The 19,735-nt window shown below is 48.7% G+C and overlaps 1 protein-coding gene across 1 annotated transcript in view; it reads left to right on the forward strand.

Annotated features, from left to right (window-relative positions):
- The first annotated feature begins 16,098 nt into the window (after positions 1-16,098).
- BLTP3B (bridge-like lipid transfer protein family member 3B) overlaps positions 16,099-19,735 on the forward strand; it is a 122,053-nt gene continuing 118,416 nt past the window's right edge. Inside the window, exon 1 of the mRNA XM_075344278.1 lies at positions 16,099-16,356. Within this exon, the coding sequence (XP_075200393.1) occupies positions 16,313-16,356 (44 nt within the window). The 5' untranslated portion in view covers positions 16,099-16,312. The remainder of the gene's footprint in view (positions 16,357-19,735) is intronic.

The following is a 19,735-nucleotide window of genomic DNA, read 5'->3' on the forward strand; positions in this document are numbered from 1 at the left end:
AATGTAGATGAAGGGATGGCTTTAGGGCAGGGGTGGGGAACCTTTTTACTGCCGGGGGCCAGTTGGAATTTTCTACCAACCTTCGGGGGCCGCACAAAATTATCAACTTGAAAAGGACCAGGCTATATTTGGTTAAACAATTAATTAACTCACCCCTAATGTGGTGGCCGGAGCGGCTGTGATGTTTGGTGATATTGATCATTTTGTTTCTCACAACTGCTTTTCCAGGTTTGTCTTGGTCTGGAGAGGCTGGGGGCATATACATCACAGGAGACACTGAGGCATATACATCACAGGAGACACTGAGGCATATACATCACAGGAGACACTGAGGCATATACATCACAGGAGACACTGAGGCATATACATCACAGGAGACACTGGGGCATATACATCACAGGAGACACTGGGGCATATACATCACAGGAGACACTGAGGCATATACATCACAGGAGACACTGAGGCATATACATCACAGGAGAGGTTGGGGCATATACATCACAGGAGAGGTTGGGGCGCATACATCACAGGAGACACTGGGGCATATACATCACAGGAGACACTGGGGCATATACATCACAGGAGACACTGAGGCATATACATCACGGGAGACACTGAGGCATATACATCACGGGAGACACTGAGGCATATACATCACGGGAGACACTGGGGCATATACATCACGGGAGACACTGGGGCATATACATCACGGGAGACACTGGGGCATATACATCACGGGAGACACTGGGGCATATACATCACGGGAGACACTGGGGCATATACATCACGGGAGACACTGGGGCATATACATCACGGGAGACACTGGGGCATATACATCACAGGAGACACTGAGGCATATACATCACAGGAGACACTGAGGCATATACATCACAGGAGAGGTTGGGGCATATACATCACAGGAGACACTGAGGCATATACATCACAGGAGAGGTTGGGGCATATACATCACAGGAGAGGTTGGGGCGCATACATCACAGGAGGGGTGAATACATCACAGGAGGGGTGTATACATCACAGGAGATGCTGAGCATGGACAGCACTAGTGGCGGGCAGAGACAGCACTAGTGGCGGGCAGAGACAGCACTAGTGGCGGGCAGAGACAGCACTAGTGGCGGGCAGAGACAGCACTAGTGGCGGCACAACGGAGAGCACAAGAGGCGGCACAACGGAGAGCACACGAGGCGGCACAACGGAGAGCACACGAGGCGGCGGCACAAAGAGCACTGACAGTGACAGCATTAGAAGGCTGCACAGATTACACAGCATTGAGGGGTTACACAGAGTACTAGGGGGGGTACAGAGCACTGGATGAGGGGCAGCGATGGGTTGTATATACTTACAATACTAGGGGAGGAGGAGTCACACAGCACAGGTCTGGGAGGCATGTACAGCAGGGAGGCATCTGCTGCACCTCTTCTCCTATGACTGGTGCACAGTGCGCTGCTTTCCCCACCCACAAGGTAAACCTTCAACACTCGAGCACAGTCCCGGGTTCAGTCTAGAATGTACGGGCTGTAGTCAGGTCCCGAAAAGAGCACGTACATTCTAGTACGGGCTGCAATCAGGATCTGGAAAAAAGCCTGTACATTCTAGCATCTACCCAGAACGCACTGGGATTTTAAAGGGCCGGCGGCCGGCAAAACCTCGACTGCCGCTCAAGCACTGGGGTAGCATGGAATGTGCCCGGGGGCCGCATTAAATGTCATCGCGGGCCGCATACGGCCCCCGGGCCGGAGGTTCCCCACCCCTGCTTTAGGGGAAACTATACACTGTTCACGGCTCACACACACAATGGCGTCGTGGCTGTAAGGACAGCACATTATAGTCCAAGAGCGTAAGTTACAGAACAGGTAGGAAGTCTACACAATGCAATGGGATAAAACTACATACAGTATCTGTGATGACTGTGACAAGGTGGCGCTAGACTAGACACTACTTGTATGCAGTAAATGTAGAGGAGATGTAGTCAGATAGGCCGCAATCATAAACCAGGAGGGCATGACAGTACATGGGGGACAGGCAGAGATGAGGTCCAGGGTTCCTGGAAAGTACTTACAAAATACGGGGAGCAGGCGGGGATGTAGTCAGGAGAAAGTCCAAGGTCAGAAGCCGAGAAGTCACAACAGAAACCTGGGAGGACAGGCAGAAATGGGTAAACAGCAGTCCGGAGTTGAGAGACCAAAATCTGAACACTGAGCACCACGGGAGCCAACAGCACAACTGTAACCAGGAAGAACAACTGGCGGCGTCCTGAGCTAACACACTCCCTAATGAAGCAGCGCGATCACCGGGAACGAGAAGCATCTGCAAGAGCACCTCCCAGCATGAAACTTAGGCGGGCTTTGCACACTACGACATCGCAGGTGCGATGTCGGTGGGGTCAAATTGAAAATGACGTACTTCCGGCATCGCAGGCGACATCGTAGTGTGTAAAGCCTAGATGATACGATTAACGAACGCAAAATCGTCGTAATCGTATCATCGGTGCAGCGACGGCGTAATCCATAATTACGCTGACGCGACGGTCCGATGTTGTTCCTCGCTCCTGCGGCAGCACACATCGCTGTGTGTGTAGCCGCAGGAGCGAGGAACATCTCCTACCGGCGTCACCGCGGCTTCCGTAGGATATGCGGAAGGAAGGAGGTGGTCGAGATGTTTACATCCCGCTCATCTCCGCCCCTCCGCTCCTATTGGCCGCCTGCCGTGTGACGTCGCAGTGACGCCGCACGACCCGCCCCCTTAATAAGGAGGCGGGTCGCCGGCCAGAGCAACGGTCGCAGGACAGGTGAGTCCATGTGAAGCTGCCGTAGCGATAATGTTCGCTCCGCAGCTATCACAAGGATATCGCTGCTGCGACGGGGGCGGGGACTATCGCGTGCGACATCGCAGCATCGGCTTGCGATGCCGCAACGTGCAAAGCCCGCCTTAGTGCTGTGAAAAAAAACAGCACAGCATTCATCATGCAAAACATTCTGCACCATAAGCAACATATATCGGCTCTGCAGGAGAGCATAGCAGAACCATACACAATATTCTGCACATTGGAGTCATGACAATATCATTTCAAAAGCAACAGACAAGTGATGGCACATTTTATTGAAAGATCCATCAAGAGGAGAGGCAAAAGTAGAGAGTATCAATCCTCTTCTTCATTGAAACCTTGATTGTCCATGATGGCCCAGTCTATATAGCAGTCCTTGATCGATATCCATTGCCATTTTAAAACCTGAATTGGGATATACTAGAGTTGAGGAAACATGGACCCTGTGTTGGCGGCCAGAGACGACCAACATGACCAACGTGACCAGAGTCCTTCGAACCACTTCCTACATGCTAATGCCAAGCATTTTAATAGTTGGCCGAGCTGCAATGTGCCACAACAGTGAAATCTAGTAATCAAAAACGGCAGGTAGGAGGAGGAAGGTCCTACTGATGTTCCATACAGTCTCAGCTATGGGAACAAGGAGTCTTGAAAAGATCCATCAAGAGAGGCAAAAGTAGAGAGTATCAGTCCTCTTCTTCATCAAAACCTTGATTGTCCATGATGGCCCAGTCTATATAGTATTCCTTGATGGACATCCATTACCATTTCAAAACCTGAACTGGGTTATACTAGAGTTGAGGAAACCTAGGACCCTGTTTTGGTGGCTAGAGATGACCAACATGGCCAATATGACCAGAGTCCTTCGAACCACTTCCTACATGCTAGCATCCCAAGCATTTCAATAGTTGGCCGAGCTGCAACGTGCAGCAACAGTGGTATCTACTAATCAAAAGAGGCAGGTAGGAGGAGGTAGGTCCTACTGATGTTCCATACAATCTAAGCTATGGGAACAAGGAGTCTTGAGAAGTCCGACTAGTTTGAATAGTCTTTGGTTTTCACAGGTCAGGATTCAGTTACTACAGCGGCTGTTGAGAACATCTTCATACTACCAGGAGATATCCCAGTTGTCCAAATAGGAGTTTCCTCAATTATCCCAACACAGCCTCACCTAGAGCGCCACGATAAAGAAGTGGCACATGGATCAGAAGACTTTCGCGACCATTATAGTTCTGCAACACTCATATTGTCAGCATAGTGACCTTAGGAAGGGTTCATATTGCATTTTACCCTCACGTTAGTGCACTGGCAGATAAAGACAGAAGAGGGCCTTTGTGCAAGGACAATATATTGGCCTTTTGCAGCCCAAGAACTCATCGAAATAGACAATTGAAATGGGCCCCCTTTCTCCTTGGGCTCCTGTGCGGCTGCAGAGGTTGCACCAATGATATGTCCGCCCCTGCATTAGTGGCTCCGTCAGGGCTTATGTCTGAAGCCCTGGATAACAGGATTCGGGCGTACGTGCTGGCAGGGCCATTGACTATAATGATGTAGATGGAGTCATTGTGCACTTTAATAGACATCATTTTTGGCCATTAAGGACAGAATTAGGGGGTGATATCAAACTGGGCAATTACCCAGGGCCCCTACACCCTTGTAGCCCCCCAGGTTATAGAGCAGGAGCTACACTGATAATATCATTAAAACAATTTTAAACAATACACATATTTGGTATCGTGACTTTCTAGAAGTCCGATCTATCAATGTCACACTGTACAAAGGGTTGGTAAGAAGTTGTACAGCGTATTCCCCACTAGGTGGCAGCAGAGTAGTGACAGAGAGTCAAAGTAACACTGTAACAGAAAGGAGTAACTTCAGCAGGCAGTTCACAGGCGAACCACAAGGGGGCAATAAAGTAGTCAAGCAGTCAGGGACTAGCCGGGAAGTCAAGTCAGTGCAGAGGGAGGATCAAGATCTGGTCAGAAAACAGAACCGAGGTTGGATGCCAGGAAATCAGGTATGCAGAGGGGAACACAAAGGGCGCAGGGAACAGAAGACAAGACCGGAGAATGAGGAGACACAAACACGAGAAGGACGATGAACCAGGATGGGTAAACAAATGACAAGAGAGGGAAGTCAGGGAATGGGACAGACGGATGAACGGGGGAGGGAACAGGTCAGGGCACGGTAACAAGGAGTCAGATAAAAAAGCAAATCTCGCCAGAGCCAGTCACAGGCTGCAGAGCAAAACTATAACCAGCACTGCAATGCTGGTGCAGCGCCCAGATATAGTGTCTCCTGAAACCGGAACGAGGCCGAAGGGAATTAACCCCTGACATAGCCAGGCCGGGTCTGGGAAACTCTGGAGCAGCGAATACCGTTCCTGGATCATGACAATCAATATATAAAGAAAATTACTCTTATCGGTAAATGGCATACAGAGAATAAAAAAATCAAAACTCAAGAATTACAGTTTATTGGTCTCTGCAATATATCAATAAAATGTAATAAAAGATGATCAAAACATTGTATCTGCCCCGATATGGTATCCATAAAAACATCAGCTCAGGGCTCAAAAAATAAGTCTTCACACAGCCCCAGATCCAGAAAAATGGATCTTGGAAAATAGCAACAAAAACAAAATTGTTTTTTTTTACAAATTTCAGATTTGTTTTTTTACCACACAAATAAACAAAACTATACATGTTTGGTATCTGTGTACTCGGACTGACCTAAATATTCATCTTGTGAGGTCAGTTTTACCATATACAGTGCCTACAAGTAGTATCCAACCCCCTGCAGATTTAGCAGGTTTACACATTCGGAATTAACTTGGCAGTAGATCAGCCTGGAAGTGTGAAATGCACTGCAGCAAAAAAGAATGTTATTTCTTTTTTTTTTTTTTCAATTGTGAAAAGTTTATTCAGAGGGTCAATTATTATTCAACCCCTAGGTTTAATATTTTGTGGAATAACCCTTGTTTGCAATTACAGCTAATAATCGTCTTTTATAAGACCTGATCAGGCCGGCACAGGTCTCTGGAGTTATCTTGGCCCACTCCTCCATGCAGATCTTCTCCAAGTTATCTAGGTTCTTTGGGTGTCTCATATGGACTTTAATCTCCTGACCTTAACCCAACTGAAAACTTGTGGAAGGAGCTCAAGATTAAAGTCCACATGAGACACTCAAAGAACCTAGATAACTTGGAGAAGATCTGCATGGAGGAGTGGGCCAAGATAACTCCAGAGACCTGTGCCGGCCTGATCAGGTCTTATAAAAGACGATTATTAGCTGTAATTGCAAACAAGGGTTATTCCACAAAATATTAAACCTAGGGGTTGAATAATAAATGACCCTCTGAATAAACTTTTCACAATTTAAAAAAAAAAAAAAAAAAAAAAGAAATAACATTCTTTTTTGCTGCAGTGCATTTCACACTTCCAGGCTGATCTACAGTCCAAATGTCACAATGCCAAGTTAATTCCGAATGTGTAAACCTGCTAAATCTGCAGGGGGTTGAATACTACTTGTAGGCACTGTAGTAAACATGGTAAATAAAAAGCTCAAAAGACCATTGCGGAATTACACCTTTGCAATTTCAAAGCGCTTGTATTTTTTTTTTTCGCGTTTTCTAGTACAATATGTGGCAGAATGAATGGCATTATTCAAAAGTACAACTCGCCCTGCAAAAAACAAGATTTTATACTGCAATGAGGAAGAAAAGATAAAAAAGTTATGGCTCTTTGAAGAAGGGGAGGAAAAAACAAAATGAAAAAATAAACAACAAAAAACGTTAAATAGCCTGGGGGTGAAAGGGTTAAAATTAGTGATGAGTGAGCACTACCATGCTCGGGTGCTCAGTACTTGTAACTAGTGATGAGCGGGCACTACCATGCTCAGGTGCTCAGTACTCGTAACTAGTGATGAGCGAGCACTACCATGCTCGGGTGCTCAGTACTCGTAACTAGTGATGAGCGGGCACTACCATGCTCGGGTGCTCAGTACTCGTAACTAGTGATGAGCGAGCACTACCATGCTCGGGTGCTCAGTACTTGTAACTAGTGATGAGCGGGCACTACCATGCTCAGGTGCTCAGTACTCGTAACTAGTGATGAGCGGGCACTACCATGCTCGGGTGTCAGTACTCGTAACTAGTGATGAGCGAGCACTACCATGCTCGGGTGCTCAGTACTTGTAACTAGTGATGAGCGGGCACTACCATGCTCGGGTGTCAGTACTCGTAACTAGTGATGAGCGGGCACTACCATGCTCGGGTGTCAGTACTCGTAACTAGTGATGAGCGCGCACTACCATGCTCGGGTGCTCGGTACTTGTAACTAGTGATGAGCGGGCACTACCATGCTTGTGTGGCGCCCTGGACAAGCCAGGGGCCACAGGTAACAACACCACCACACCCCCACACTCCCTGTAGGCACATCGAAGTCAAAACACAAAATCCTTGTTGCCTTCCCCAGGGGCTGTTGTCCACCCCAGGGGGTGGAGCCAGGCGGTTGGTCTCCACCCACCAAGGAGTTCACAGTCCTGGAGGAGGGAGAACACAGGCAGTTAGAGTTAAGCTAGGGAAGTGAGAGGAGAGATAGAGTTTGGAGGAGGAAAGTGGAAGGAGGTAAGTAGTAGAGAGGAGAAAAGTGACAGAGAAAGAGCCTGAAGTTGGTCCAGGTGTGTGGCCCGGACAGAACAGCAAGGTTGGCAGACGGTGGTGACCGTCTGCAGTGGAGGCCGATTGGAGTCTGCCGCAAGGATCGTGGACGGGTGGTGACCCGGCGGTACCGGACCGGTATACAAAGAGAAGATCCCGGCAAGGCTAGGAGTCGCCGTGAATTTGCAAAATCCGTTAGTGAAGGGGACCTCCGGGTTTCCAAACAGCCAAGTCCCGACAGAAGGCAACCGTCCAACCTTGAAGGGGAGACACCGCCACCGCCAAGGGCAACCGTTTCCCAGGGCCAGCGCCTGCGGGCAAAAGGGGCTCCTCCGGCCCATATCCAAGTCGGGGAGCGGGTTACCGGTGGGAACCCATCGCTACCAACATTGAACTTAGGTGCAGGGAGAGACAGTCATCACCAACCTACGGGGAAGAAGCAACCGCAGCCGTCTGGGGGACCCGTCCATCCAGCCGTGTGTTTTACCGAGAACTGTGTCATCATCTCAGGCTGAGTGAGTACCCCCGTGCCGTACGGCACAGCGCTGCCCCTGCGACCCTGCACCTCATCAGGCCCTGCAACCCGCCTGCCATCATCCAGCCCTACCCCATCACCGGGCCCCGGGACAACCAACCCCCTACCCACGGAGGGGAGAAATAACAACAAAGCTGCTCCCAGTCACCATTCCCGGGATCCCCGTTCAGAGCAGCGGTGGTGTCACCAAAATCACCACAACCGTGGGTGGCGTCACGGACAATAAATCCCCAAAACCATTCCCCTTTTCACTCACGGGCGAGGAGCGCCGCTCGAGTCCCCGGGATCCAGCCCATCGCTCGAGCCACCGAGCAGCAGCGGCCGCAGCAGCAGCGGCAGCCGGACCCGAGCAGTGGGAGAGCGCAGCGCCCCCTCCTCCGCCCGCGACACTTGGGTGCGCTGTACTCGTAACTAGTGATGAGCGGGCACTACCATGCTCAGGTGCTCGGTACTCGTAACTAGTGATGAGCGGGCACTACCATGCTCGGGTGCTCAGTACTTGTAACTAGTGATGAGCGGGCACTACCATGCTTGGGTGCGCTGTACTCGTAACTAGTGATGAGCGGGCACTACCATGCTCGGGTGCTCTGTACTCATAACTAGTGATGAGCGGGCACTACCATGGTCGGGTGCTCAGTACTCGTAACTAGTGATGAGCGAGCACTACCATGCTCAGGTGCTCTGTACTAGTAACTAGTGATGAGTGAGCACTACCATGCTCAGGTGCTCGGTACTCGTAACTAGTGATGAGCGGGCACTACCATGCTCGGGTGCTCGGTACTCGTAACTAGTGATGAGCGGGCACTACCATGCTCGGGTGCTCGGTACTCGTAACTAGTGATGAGTGAGCACTACCATGCTCAGGTGCTCTGTACTAGTAACTAGTGATGAGTGAGCACTACCATGCTCAGGTGCTCAGTACTCGTAACTAGTGATGAGCGAGCACTACCATGCTCGGGTGCTCGGTACTCGTAACTTGTGATGAGCGGGCACTACCATGCTGGGGGGGCTCGATACTTGTAACAAGCAGTTGGACACTCGGACGGGCATGACTTATGTGCCGTGTATAATGTTCTGTAGGGGACGGATTTATCTACTAGGGATCGTTCTGTGCCCATCATTCTTCATCATCCTGTGTAAAGAGGCCGGGACACAAGCACCAAATGACATAATATCAATCGTAGCCTAAATGTAGCCTAAAGGCCGCTTTACACGCTGCGATAAGGGTACCGATATCGCTATCGTGGGTACCCACCCCCATCTGTTGTGCGACACGGGCAAATCGCTGCCCGTGCCGCACAACATCGCCCAGACCCGTCACACTACTTACCTGTCTGGCGACGTCGCTGTGACCGGTGAACCGCCTCCTTTCTAAAGGGGCGGTTCGTTCAGCGTCACTACGACGGCACAGCTGCGTCACTGAACCGCCGCCCAATAGAAGCGGAGGGGCGGAGATGAGCGGGACGTAACATCCCGCCCACCTCCTTCCTTCCACATAGCGGCCGGGAGGCAGGTAAGGAGAGCTTCCTCGTTCCTGCGGTGTCACACGGAGCGATGTGTGCTGCCGCAGGAGCGACGAACTACATCGTTACTACTGCAGTAACGATAATTGAGAATGGACCCCCATGTCACCGATGAGCGATTTTGCACGTTTTTGCAACGATGCAAAATCGCTCATAGGTGTCACACGCAGCAACATCGCTAATGCTTCACCAATTCCGTGACCCCAACGAGTTCGCATTAGCGATGTCGTAGCGTGTAAAGCCCCCTTAAATGTCAGTCAGAGCACTGGCATGAAGACCTCTTTCCAGGGCTTCAGACATAATCCTGGACAAAGCCACTGATGTGACGGTCAAAGACGATCTGAACATAACCTCAGATGCTTTGTTATGTCTGACATCAAAAGACATGTGACATGTAACTGCGCAATATACGGGGTCATTGCCTACAGGAGACCCAAGGGTGCACCATCCATGGACTTTAGGAGCATCCTTAAAGTGTGCACCCCATTCACTCTTCACATCCAATTTTGGAAGGGAAAGGGTTCAATTGGAAATCACAGCAGACATAATGACACAAAATGCATAAAAGTCACTTTTAAAATTATGGACCCAGTTAAAAACCTGTAATAGCCTCTTACCTGCCTTAGGCCTCCTTTGTACGTCTGTGTCTCTGTTACTTGTGAATTCCGTTTTCACACGTACCGGAGACATGGGCACACATAGACCCATTAAAATAAATGGGCTTGCGCACACGTCCATGTTTTGACGCTGACCATGTGTCCGTGTGGATCACATGCATGTTTGTGTGCTCCACAAGGCGACATGTCCGTTTTCTACCAGCAGCACGGATGTCACATGGACCTCACATTGATGTGATCAGTGTGACACGTACTGGAGGAAACACATGTCCCTGAGAAATAAATGTATTTTTATACTTAACTGTCTCCGGCGCTGCTGTTGCTTCCAGGTTCGCTTAATATGCTCATGAATATTCACTGCTCTGACTGCAGACCTGGAAGCAGTGCTGGAGACAGCAGAGCCAGAGACAGCAGCGCCGGAGACAGCAGCAGCAGAGACAGGTAAGTATAAAAGTTCTTGCTGTCCGTGTGCTATCCGGATGTAACTGTCTGCTACGTCACCACCGGAGTCTGCTCCAGCGACTTCTGCTCCGATCGCCAGGCGACGCCGTGTTCCTGCCGTGGATGGTGCTGGTGATGGGAGAGGAGTCGATGCCAGCGGCACCGGTGGGCGCAGGCTCCGATCATCCACTGGGCTGGGTTATCTTGGAATCTGCAGTACCACTGGCTGACTGTGGGTGGCGTGTGTCTTCCAGCTGAAGTTGCCAGCGTTCAGCTACAGCCAATGCGAAGACACCACACCCTTCTTAGTTCCCCTCCTGTCTGCTGACCTCTGCCAGAGATAGTTCTTATTTCCTGGCTCCTTGTCCGCCCTATTCTGTTTGGTGATTCCTGTGTGCTGACTTCTGCGTGTTTTCTGACTACCCTCCTGCCTGCTGTTTTTGTACCTCGCTGCCTGATCCGGATTTGACCTCTGCTACGTTTTCTGATTACGTCCTTGCCTGCCGATTCTGTCCCTGTTCTGCAATTCCTGGTTTGACCCTGCCTGACGACTACTCTCATCGGACTACAGCCTTCCACAGGCGGTGATCTCCAGGGCCCTGTGTAATTCCAAATCCCTGTATAGGGGTTAAAGGGTTTCAGGGTTCTGGGGGTCCTGCTTGGTGAGTGGCTTCCCTCTAGTCTGTCCATTACATCCCACCTGAGTCTGTTGATCCAGGCAGGCGTTACAATAGCACACGAACAGCACGTGGAATACACACATGGACGGCTATACGTACCTACACCATGGAACATACAAAAACGTGTGAATGAGGCCTTATATAATGTTGGTGTCTTCCTATATAGGAAATTGGCCGCTCTCAGTACCAGGGTCTCAGCACCATGAATAGCTTAATTCCTCGTCACTTTCATGGTTCATTCACATGGCTGGGATCACAGCTTGGACTTGCTGTCTTGTCCTTGTCTTATGGCTGGAAAGCTAAAGATGTGTAAGTGTAGCACCCAGGGGGCAGGGGTCGTAAGGCACGGGGGTGTCTCGTACCTGAGTTACTCATCGCCGGGCTGGTGTAATCATCTGGGATGTCGCGGTGGCCTGCCCGGCTTCATGCACCGAGGTGTACACCAATAAAGAGGGGAGATGATGGGGTAGTAGTAGGATGAATGTCGTGACACCACCTGTGGTACGCGAACAGAGATTAGCCGCCGCTGCTGTCACTGTCCTCCGGGGCGGATGGTAGTAGCAGCCGAGATAGTATCACTCCTCACAGGTGCAGCGAGCCCCGAGTAGGATGATGGAAAGAGTATTGGTGGCAAGGACCTTTGGCGCTGAGGCGTGGGGTGTCGGCGCCGGTAATAAGAGTCCGAGTCAGTTGCTGCGGTTCTAGGTGTTTTTACAGTTCGTGCTGCTCGCCCGGGTAGTACCAGTCACCCACTGTGATGGGCTCCGTCAAACCTGGATTCCTTCAGAGCTCAGTCCGGTGTTTTGCTCAGTGAGTCCCTTGCTCCTTGTGCCTTGTGTGTTGGATCCCCGTGGCTTAAAGCTACTTGGGGACCCGAGTTCGTCTTGAGTAGGACTCTTTTCCCTATTTTCCCTTGTCCCTATTTGCAGGTGCCACGACACCGCAATGAGGCCTGGTGCTGTCCAAGGCCCCGGATCCTATTTGGCACTGTGTTTTTGGGCTCTGTGTAGTAAGGGAAGCTTGAAACCTCCCTGTCCCGGAAGATTCTGGAAAACCAACTTGGAGAATGAACTTCCCTAGACTCCTGCACCCTGCGTGTGGCGCCGGTTCCAAGGCAGCAATGAAGCGCTCCCCTCAGCAACCACGTGAACTCCTGTGTCCCACCAGACCACCGATGAGGCACGTCTGCTACCTTCCTCTCCTGCCGGAGAACTCCTAACTGTTGTGTTGGTTCCTAACTCCCTCTAAGTGGCTGCTCCTCCCTGGGTCCCTGTCACTAGTGGGTGGTGCAACCCATGTTTGAAGGCAACTTTAAGACCCTACCCTAGCCCGGTCTCCATTGGGGAGGGCAACCTAGTTGTGTATTTGAGTGTGAAAGTGGTGAAACCGGTACCGACCTCCTCCGGATCCGGGTGCAGCACTACATCTTAAATCAGGTGCAATACTCTGTGATGACTGGAGCCTCAGGGGTGCCACATAAGTTATTGCGACTGACTGGTATGTAGCTACATAGCCTTAGACTAAAATAAGTTAGGGGTCTTGCAATTCTAAATACTGTATGACCTCATCTATCTACAAGGTAGGTGTTATATATTAGACCACTGAGACCCTCACCAGAATGGATCATTGGTCAAGAAGACCAGCCATGTTCACACTGGTTTTGATGACACGTGTCCAAATCCATTGCGCCTCTGTCGGGGTCTGGAGTCAAATTTAAATGAATTAGACGAGTTATTGAATCACATCCCCGTTCTGCCACAAACTGAACTGAAAACGTCAAAAGTCATCAATTTTTTACTGAACTTTGCGCAAATTTTTGGTGAATTTTAAAAGCAATTTACGCGCAATCACTTTGATGAAACGGAGCCTCTGTATTTTTGCTGCAGAGGTGATATCTCCGCTGAAAACAATGCCTGAGCCTCAGTGGTGATGTCAGCTATCGACGTGATGTCATCACTGCAGCTAAAAGACACAATCTAGAGCCGAGGAAGATGAGCTCTATTTGACTTTCTCCGTTTACATTACATAAATCGCTTGGGGTCAATTTTTCTAAAAGTGGTGAACCTTTTACAAATGGATCAGAATAGTGCATGCTGCGATTTTACAGTAGTACAAGCAGACACAGACAGTTGGGGGCTCCTGTGCATGAACTATATACAGTAAAGACCAAAAGTTTGGACACACCTTTTCATTGAAAGAGTTTTCTTTATTTTCAGGACTCTGAAACTTGTACATTCACATTGAAGGCATCAAAACTATGAATTAACACATGTGGAATGAAATACTTAAAAAAGAGTGAAACAACTGAAAATATGTCTTATATTCTAGGTTCTTCAAAGTAGCCCCCTTTTGCTTTGATTACTGCTTTGCACACTCTTGGCATTCTCTTGATGAGCTTCAAGAGGTAGTCACGGGAAATGGTTTTCCAACAGTCTTGAAGGAGTTCCCAGAGATGCTTAGCACTTGTTGGCCCTTATGCCGTCACTCTGCGGTCCAGCTCACCCCAAACCATCTCGATTGGGTTCAGGTCTGGTGACTGTGGAGACCAGGTCATCTGGCGTAGCACCCCATCACTCTCCTTCTTAGTCAAATAGCCCTTACACAGCCTGGAGGTGTGTTTGGGGTCATTGTCCTGTTGAAAAATAAATTATGGTCCAACTAAACGCAAACCGGATGGAATAGCATGCCGCTGCAAGATGCTGTGGTAGCCATGCTGGTTCTGTATGCCTTCAATTTTTAATAAATCCCCAACAGTGTCACCAGCAAAGCACCCCCACACCATCACACCTCCTCCTCCATCCTTCACGGTGGGAACCAGGCATGTAGAGTCCATCCGTTCACCTTTTCTACAAAGACACGGTGGTTGGATCCAAAGATCTCAAATTTGGACTCATCAGACCAAAGCACAGATTTCCACTGGTCTAATGTCCATTCCTTGTGTTCTTTAGCCCAAACAAGTCTCTTCTGCTTGTTGCCTGTCCTTAGCAGTGGTTTCCTAGCAGCTATTTTACCATGAAGGCCTGCTGCACAAAGTCTCCTCTTAACAGTTGTTCTAGAGATGAGAAGGTGTGTCCAAACTTTTGGTCTGTACTGTATATATGTTACTCACTTAGGCCTCCTTCACACATCCGTACAAAACACAAACATTTTGGTGAAAGAGTGTCCGTGTTTCATGTGTTGTCCCTGTGCTATCCACGTGACATCTAAAAGCACACGGACAGCATGAGCTGGTATAGTCACCTGTCCCCAGCACTGCTGTTACTTCTGGGTCCATGCTGAGTGCAGTGAATATTCATGAGCATATTGAGCGGGACCTGGAAGCAGCGTCGGAGACAGGTAAGTATAAAAATTATTTTTATTAATGTGACCTTTGTTTTCTCTGGTACGTGTCACATGGATCACATCAGTGTGCGGTCTGTGTGACATCCGTGCTGCCGGCAGAAAATGAACATGTGACCGTGTGCAGCATGTGTCCGTGTGGTCCACACAGCGACATGTCCACTTTCTGCTGGAAGCACAGCTGTCACATGGACCGCACACTCATGTGATCCGTGTGACACGTACCGTGTCAATACTTGGATGTGTGCGCAAGCCCATTGATTTTAATGGGTCTACGTGTGTCCGTGTCTCTGGTATGTGTGAAAACGGACACCACACGTACCGGAGACACACGCTCCGTGTGAATACTTGGATGTGTGCTCAAGCCCATTGATTTTAATGGGACTACACGTGTCCGTGTCTCCGGTATGTGTGAAAACGGACACCACACATATCGGAGACACACGTTCTGACTGAATACTTGGATGTGTGCTCAAGCCCATTGATGTTAATGGTTCTACGTGTGCCTGTGTCTCCAGAGACATGCACTCCAAGTGAATACTTGGATGTGTACACAAGCCCATTGATTTTAATGGGTCTACGTGTGTCTGTGTCTCCGGTATGTGTGAAAACGGATACCACACATATCGGACACACACGTTTCATGTGAATACTCGGTTGTGTGAGCAAGCCCATTGATTTTAATGGGTCTACGTGTGTCTGTGTCTCCGGTATGTGTGAAAACGGACACCACACGTACCAGAGACACACGTTCTGACTGAATATTTGGACGTGTGCTCAAGCCCATTGATTTTAATGGGTCTATGTGTGAAAACGGACACCACACGTGTCCTATAGGCCTTATATAGCGCTATACAGATGTGATCATTACAGTCCCCATTGGGGCTCACAATCTACACTCCCTATCAGTAAGTCTTTGGAAGGAAACCGGAGAACTTGGAGGAAACGCAGGAAAAAACGGGGAGAACATACAAACTCCTTGCAGATGTCGTCCTTGGTGGGATTTGAACCCAGGACCCCGGTCGCCCTTTACAGCCCAATAGCTCAATTCCGCCTGCTTTGGAGGTAGAAGTGACCCCCTTACCCCTTGGGCCCTTAAGCGGAGGAGGACCATCGATTCTTGTATTAATACATTACTTTGAACTACCCGACTGATTTGCATTGGACATTAAATAAAAACACTCATTCTTTTGTTATAACTCAAGACAGAAGTAGTCACTTTGCAAACACTTCTCATATTTCAGCTTCCAAAATCTGGATAGGAAGCAAGAAAGTGAAAAGATCCTTTAAATGACATCAACTCTGCCCTTTTCCTGGTGGCCCCTTCATTGAAAAAACTACCCAAGCTATCTCCCCCCTCCTTCTGCAGCACATCCAGGGCATGAAAGGGTTATCCCTCCCCCTCCTATTGTGCAGCCCTCTGCCACTCCCCAGCATGAGTCACACTGCACCGCCCCCTGCTGCCTGTCTCTAGGTAATGCTGCAGCTAACATGGACGCTGTGTGATGGTGCTGTGTGTGCTGTGCCCTCCTGGACCCTGTGTCACTGAGCCCCCCCTCTTTCTCCTCTGCAGCCTTGGTCCTTCTGGGGGACCATGGAGGGACCCCCAGTGTATAGATGAGGAGCCCTTACCAGATCAGCACTAGCCCCTGCTCCTTAGGATCTCCTCTACACCATGGCTGGGATTATCAAGAAGCAGATCTTGAAACATTTATCCAGGTCAGTGCCTGTGCTCCTGGCATTGTATACAGTGTAGCAAAGTCTGCAGCAATGTATCACTGCCTGGGATACACAGTAAACATATTAATAGGGATGCTATAAATAATATATTTGGGCAACACATCATTATAGGGGGGGGGGGGGGGGGGGTTGTGAAATCAGGTCTCTTAAAGGGTTAATCAGCATTGATCGGTGACTGTATGGAAATATTGCCTTTTGCTCAGCTGTACTTTGACATGGGGGAGGACGCGGATTGTGGATAAAAGGTCTGGGTGCGCATGATGTCATGCTGTGGGATTGAGGGTACGGGGGTGACATCTGTGACTGGTACTGATTGCTCAGCCTGGGACTCTTCGGGGTCTCCTGACACCTTTTTAGCGCAGGCTGCGGCGATCATTCGTTTCTTTTCGTCACCTTTTTTGGGGGAATTTACTACTGTACGCCGAGCACGTTATAAGAGAGGCGGAGGAGTGACAGGCGTCCTGATGCCAGACCCTTGTGGGGTTTGTTTTTAAAGGGGACTTTCACTTTAAAGAAATGATCCGAAATAAGTGGGACCCACATAATGCCTATATAAAAGGCGCTACAGCCCCGAGCCCCTTTAGTGTCCGTCAGAGTAACTTGGAAATATTCGCCACAGTGTTTTGTGTCCATTAGTGTTGAGTAGAGATGAGCAAACCCGAACTGTACCGAACGCGGATTTTACCAAAAATGAGTACCGAGTTTGCATGCTCTACGTATGCTAACCACTCGATCGAGCATGGAGGTGCTTGGGTACGCTCGGCCCGAATGCGGACCTTACAAAAACTCAGTGTCCGAGTTCGCATACTGTATGTATGCAGACCACTCAATCGAGCAGGGGGGTGCTCGGCACGAACGTGGACTTAACAAAACAATCAGTTTGGGTTTTGTATATACGTAGACCACTCGATCGAGCATGGGGGTTCTTGGGTACTCTCGATGTTCGGCCCAAACGCAGACTTCACAAACAATCTGAGTTTGCATACTGTACATATGCTGACCACTCGATCGAGCATGGGGGTGCTTGGGTACGCTAGGCCCGAATGCAGACCTTACAAAAACTCAGTGTCCGAGTTCGCATACTGTACGTATGCAGACCACTCAATTGAGCATGGGGGTGCTTGGATACGCTCGGTGCTCAGACCGAACACGGACTTAACAAAAAAAATCTGTCCGAGTTTGGGTTTTTTACATATGCTGACCACTTGATCGAGCAGGAGGGTGCTTGGGTACACGTGGCCCGAATGCGGACTCTTCAAAAAACAAGTGTCCGAGTTTGGATGTTGTACGTATGCAGACTACTCGATCGAGCATGGGAGTGCTTGGTCCGAACGCGGACTTCACAAAAAAAAAAAATCAGTGTCCGAGTTCACATACTGTAGATATGCTGACCACTCGATCGAGTATGGGGTGCTTGGGTACGCTTGGTGCTCGGCCTGAACGCAGACTTCACAAAAAAATCTTTCGAGTTTGGGTTTTGTACGTATACTGACCACTTGATCAAGCATGGGATGCTTGGGTACGCTCGGCCCGAATGCGGACTTCACAAAAAGTCAGTGTCCGAGTTTGCATACTGTACGTATGCTGACCACTCGATCGGGCATGGGGGTTCTTGGGTACTCTCGATGCGCTGCCCAAACACGGACTTTACAAAAAAAATCAGTGTCCAAGTTTGGATTTTGTACGTGTGTTGACCACTTGATCGAGCGTGAGGTGCTTGGTGCTCGGCCTAGTGCGAGCCGCTTACAGTCTCTGTCTCTCACTGGGGGTTAAACCAAAGTTTTTGGAAGCTGTGTGAACACAAACAAACACAAAAAAAAACAATCCCCCACCCTCCTCCAGAAATCCTCTGTTTGTATGGGTGGAGAGCCTGACTGCCCAATTAGTGACTTGCAATGATGTTTGGGCTCCCGCTCAAGTTCAGGTCTTCAGAATGAACTTTATCTAAAACTCGGCTGAACCTGGAGAACCTGAACTTTCAATGGGTCTGCTCATCTCAAGTGTTGAGCAAAAAGAGTTGTTCTGCCCTAATCTAGCAGCCAGACCAGAGTGTTCTTCACTTCACTTCTGCAGTCAATATACTCGGCCCGGCATCCTGGACGCCTCTGTGACATATGGAATGCCCTTGTGGGGCCTAGAAGATGCCAAGGATGCTGTAGAAGTGGCTACGACTGAGGACTGGACTAGGCACCAGACCAGGGCAGCGCATATCTTTTTTTTTTTTTAAATAGATCCTTAAAAAGGTTGTCCAGTGAGAACAAGATTCTGACCGCAAGGACCTGCACCGTTCAGCAGAATAGGGAATTTTTATCATCGAAGGGTATCAATGTTCCAAAATGGCGGGGCAGATCAGTCGAGTATGCGCACAGTCACTGCATTCTACTAGAGATTAGTGATGAGCGAGTACTGCCATGCTCGATACTCCATAGTACGAGCAGTTGGATGGGCGCAACGCAAGTACGTAAGTATAATGGAAGTCAATGGGGAAATCTTCCAGAAAAATGGTCAAGCTACCCATTGACTTCCATTATACTTGGATACTCGAGTCGTGCCTCTAAAAACACCACCTGCTTGTTACGAGTACCGAGCACCCGAGCATGGTAGTGCCCACTCATCACTAGTTACGAGCAAGGCTGTGGAGTCGGAGTCGGAGCTCATTTTGGTGGAGTCGGAGTCGGTATAAAATGCACCGACTCCGACTCCTAAAATATATAATAAATTGGGGACAGGAGTGCAATGCAGAATGTGCTGAATATTTTACTAAATAATAACATTTAGTATAATGCTTATATTTAAGTGAAAAATGTATTGTAGTACAATGTGAACATCAGACATTTAATTGTTTTTATGATACAATAATCAAGATATTTGGATAGAACATAAAATATTTATTGGAATACAACTTTAGAACACAAAAAACTAATAAATTGTAAATATGTAATACATATATATATATATAATATAATAATATAATCAGTGTATATACACACACAAGATATATATGTAATCTACTGTATATTACATAGTGTATTACATATTTACAATTTATTACAGTTTTTTGTGTTCTAAAGTTGTATCCAATAAATATATTTTATGTTCTATCCAAATATCTTGATTATTGTATCATAAAAATTATTAAATGTCTGATGTTCACATACACATATTCATGTACTACAATAAATTTTTCACCTAACTATAAGCAATATATGTAGGAGCCGGAGTCGGAGTCGGAGCCGGTGCAAGAGAATTTGAGGAGTCGGAGTCGGAGTCGAAGGTTTGGCTTACCGACTCCACAGCCCTGGTTACGAGCACTGAGCACCCGAGCATGGTAGTGCTCGCTCATCACTAGTTACGAACA

Source organism: Anomaloglossus baeobatrachus, chromosome 4 (genome assembly GCF_048569485.1).
Source record: "Anomaloglossus baeobatrachus isolate aAnoBae1 chromosome 4, aAnoBae1.hap1, whole genome shotgun sequence".
In the NCBI taxonomy this organism is placed as follows: domain Eukaryota; kingdom Metazoa; phylum Chordata; class Amphibia; order Anura; family Aromobatidae; genus Anomaloglossus; species Anomaloglossus baeobatrachus.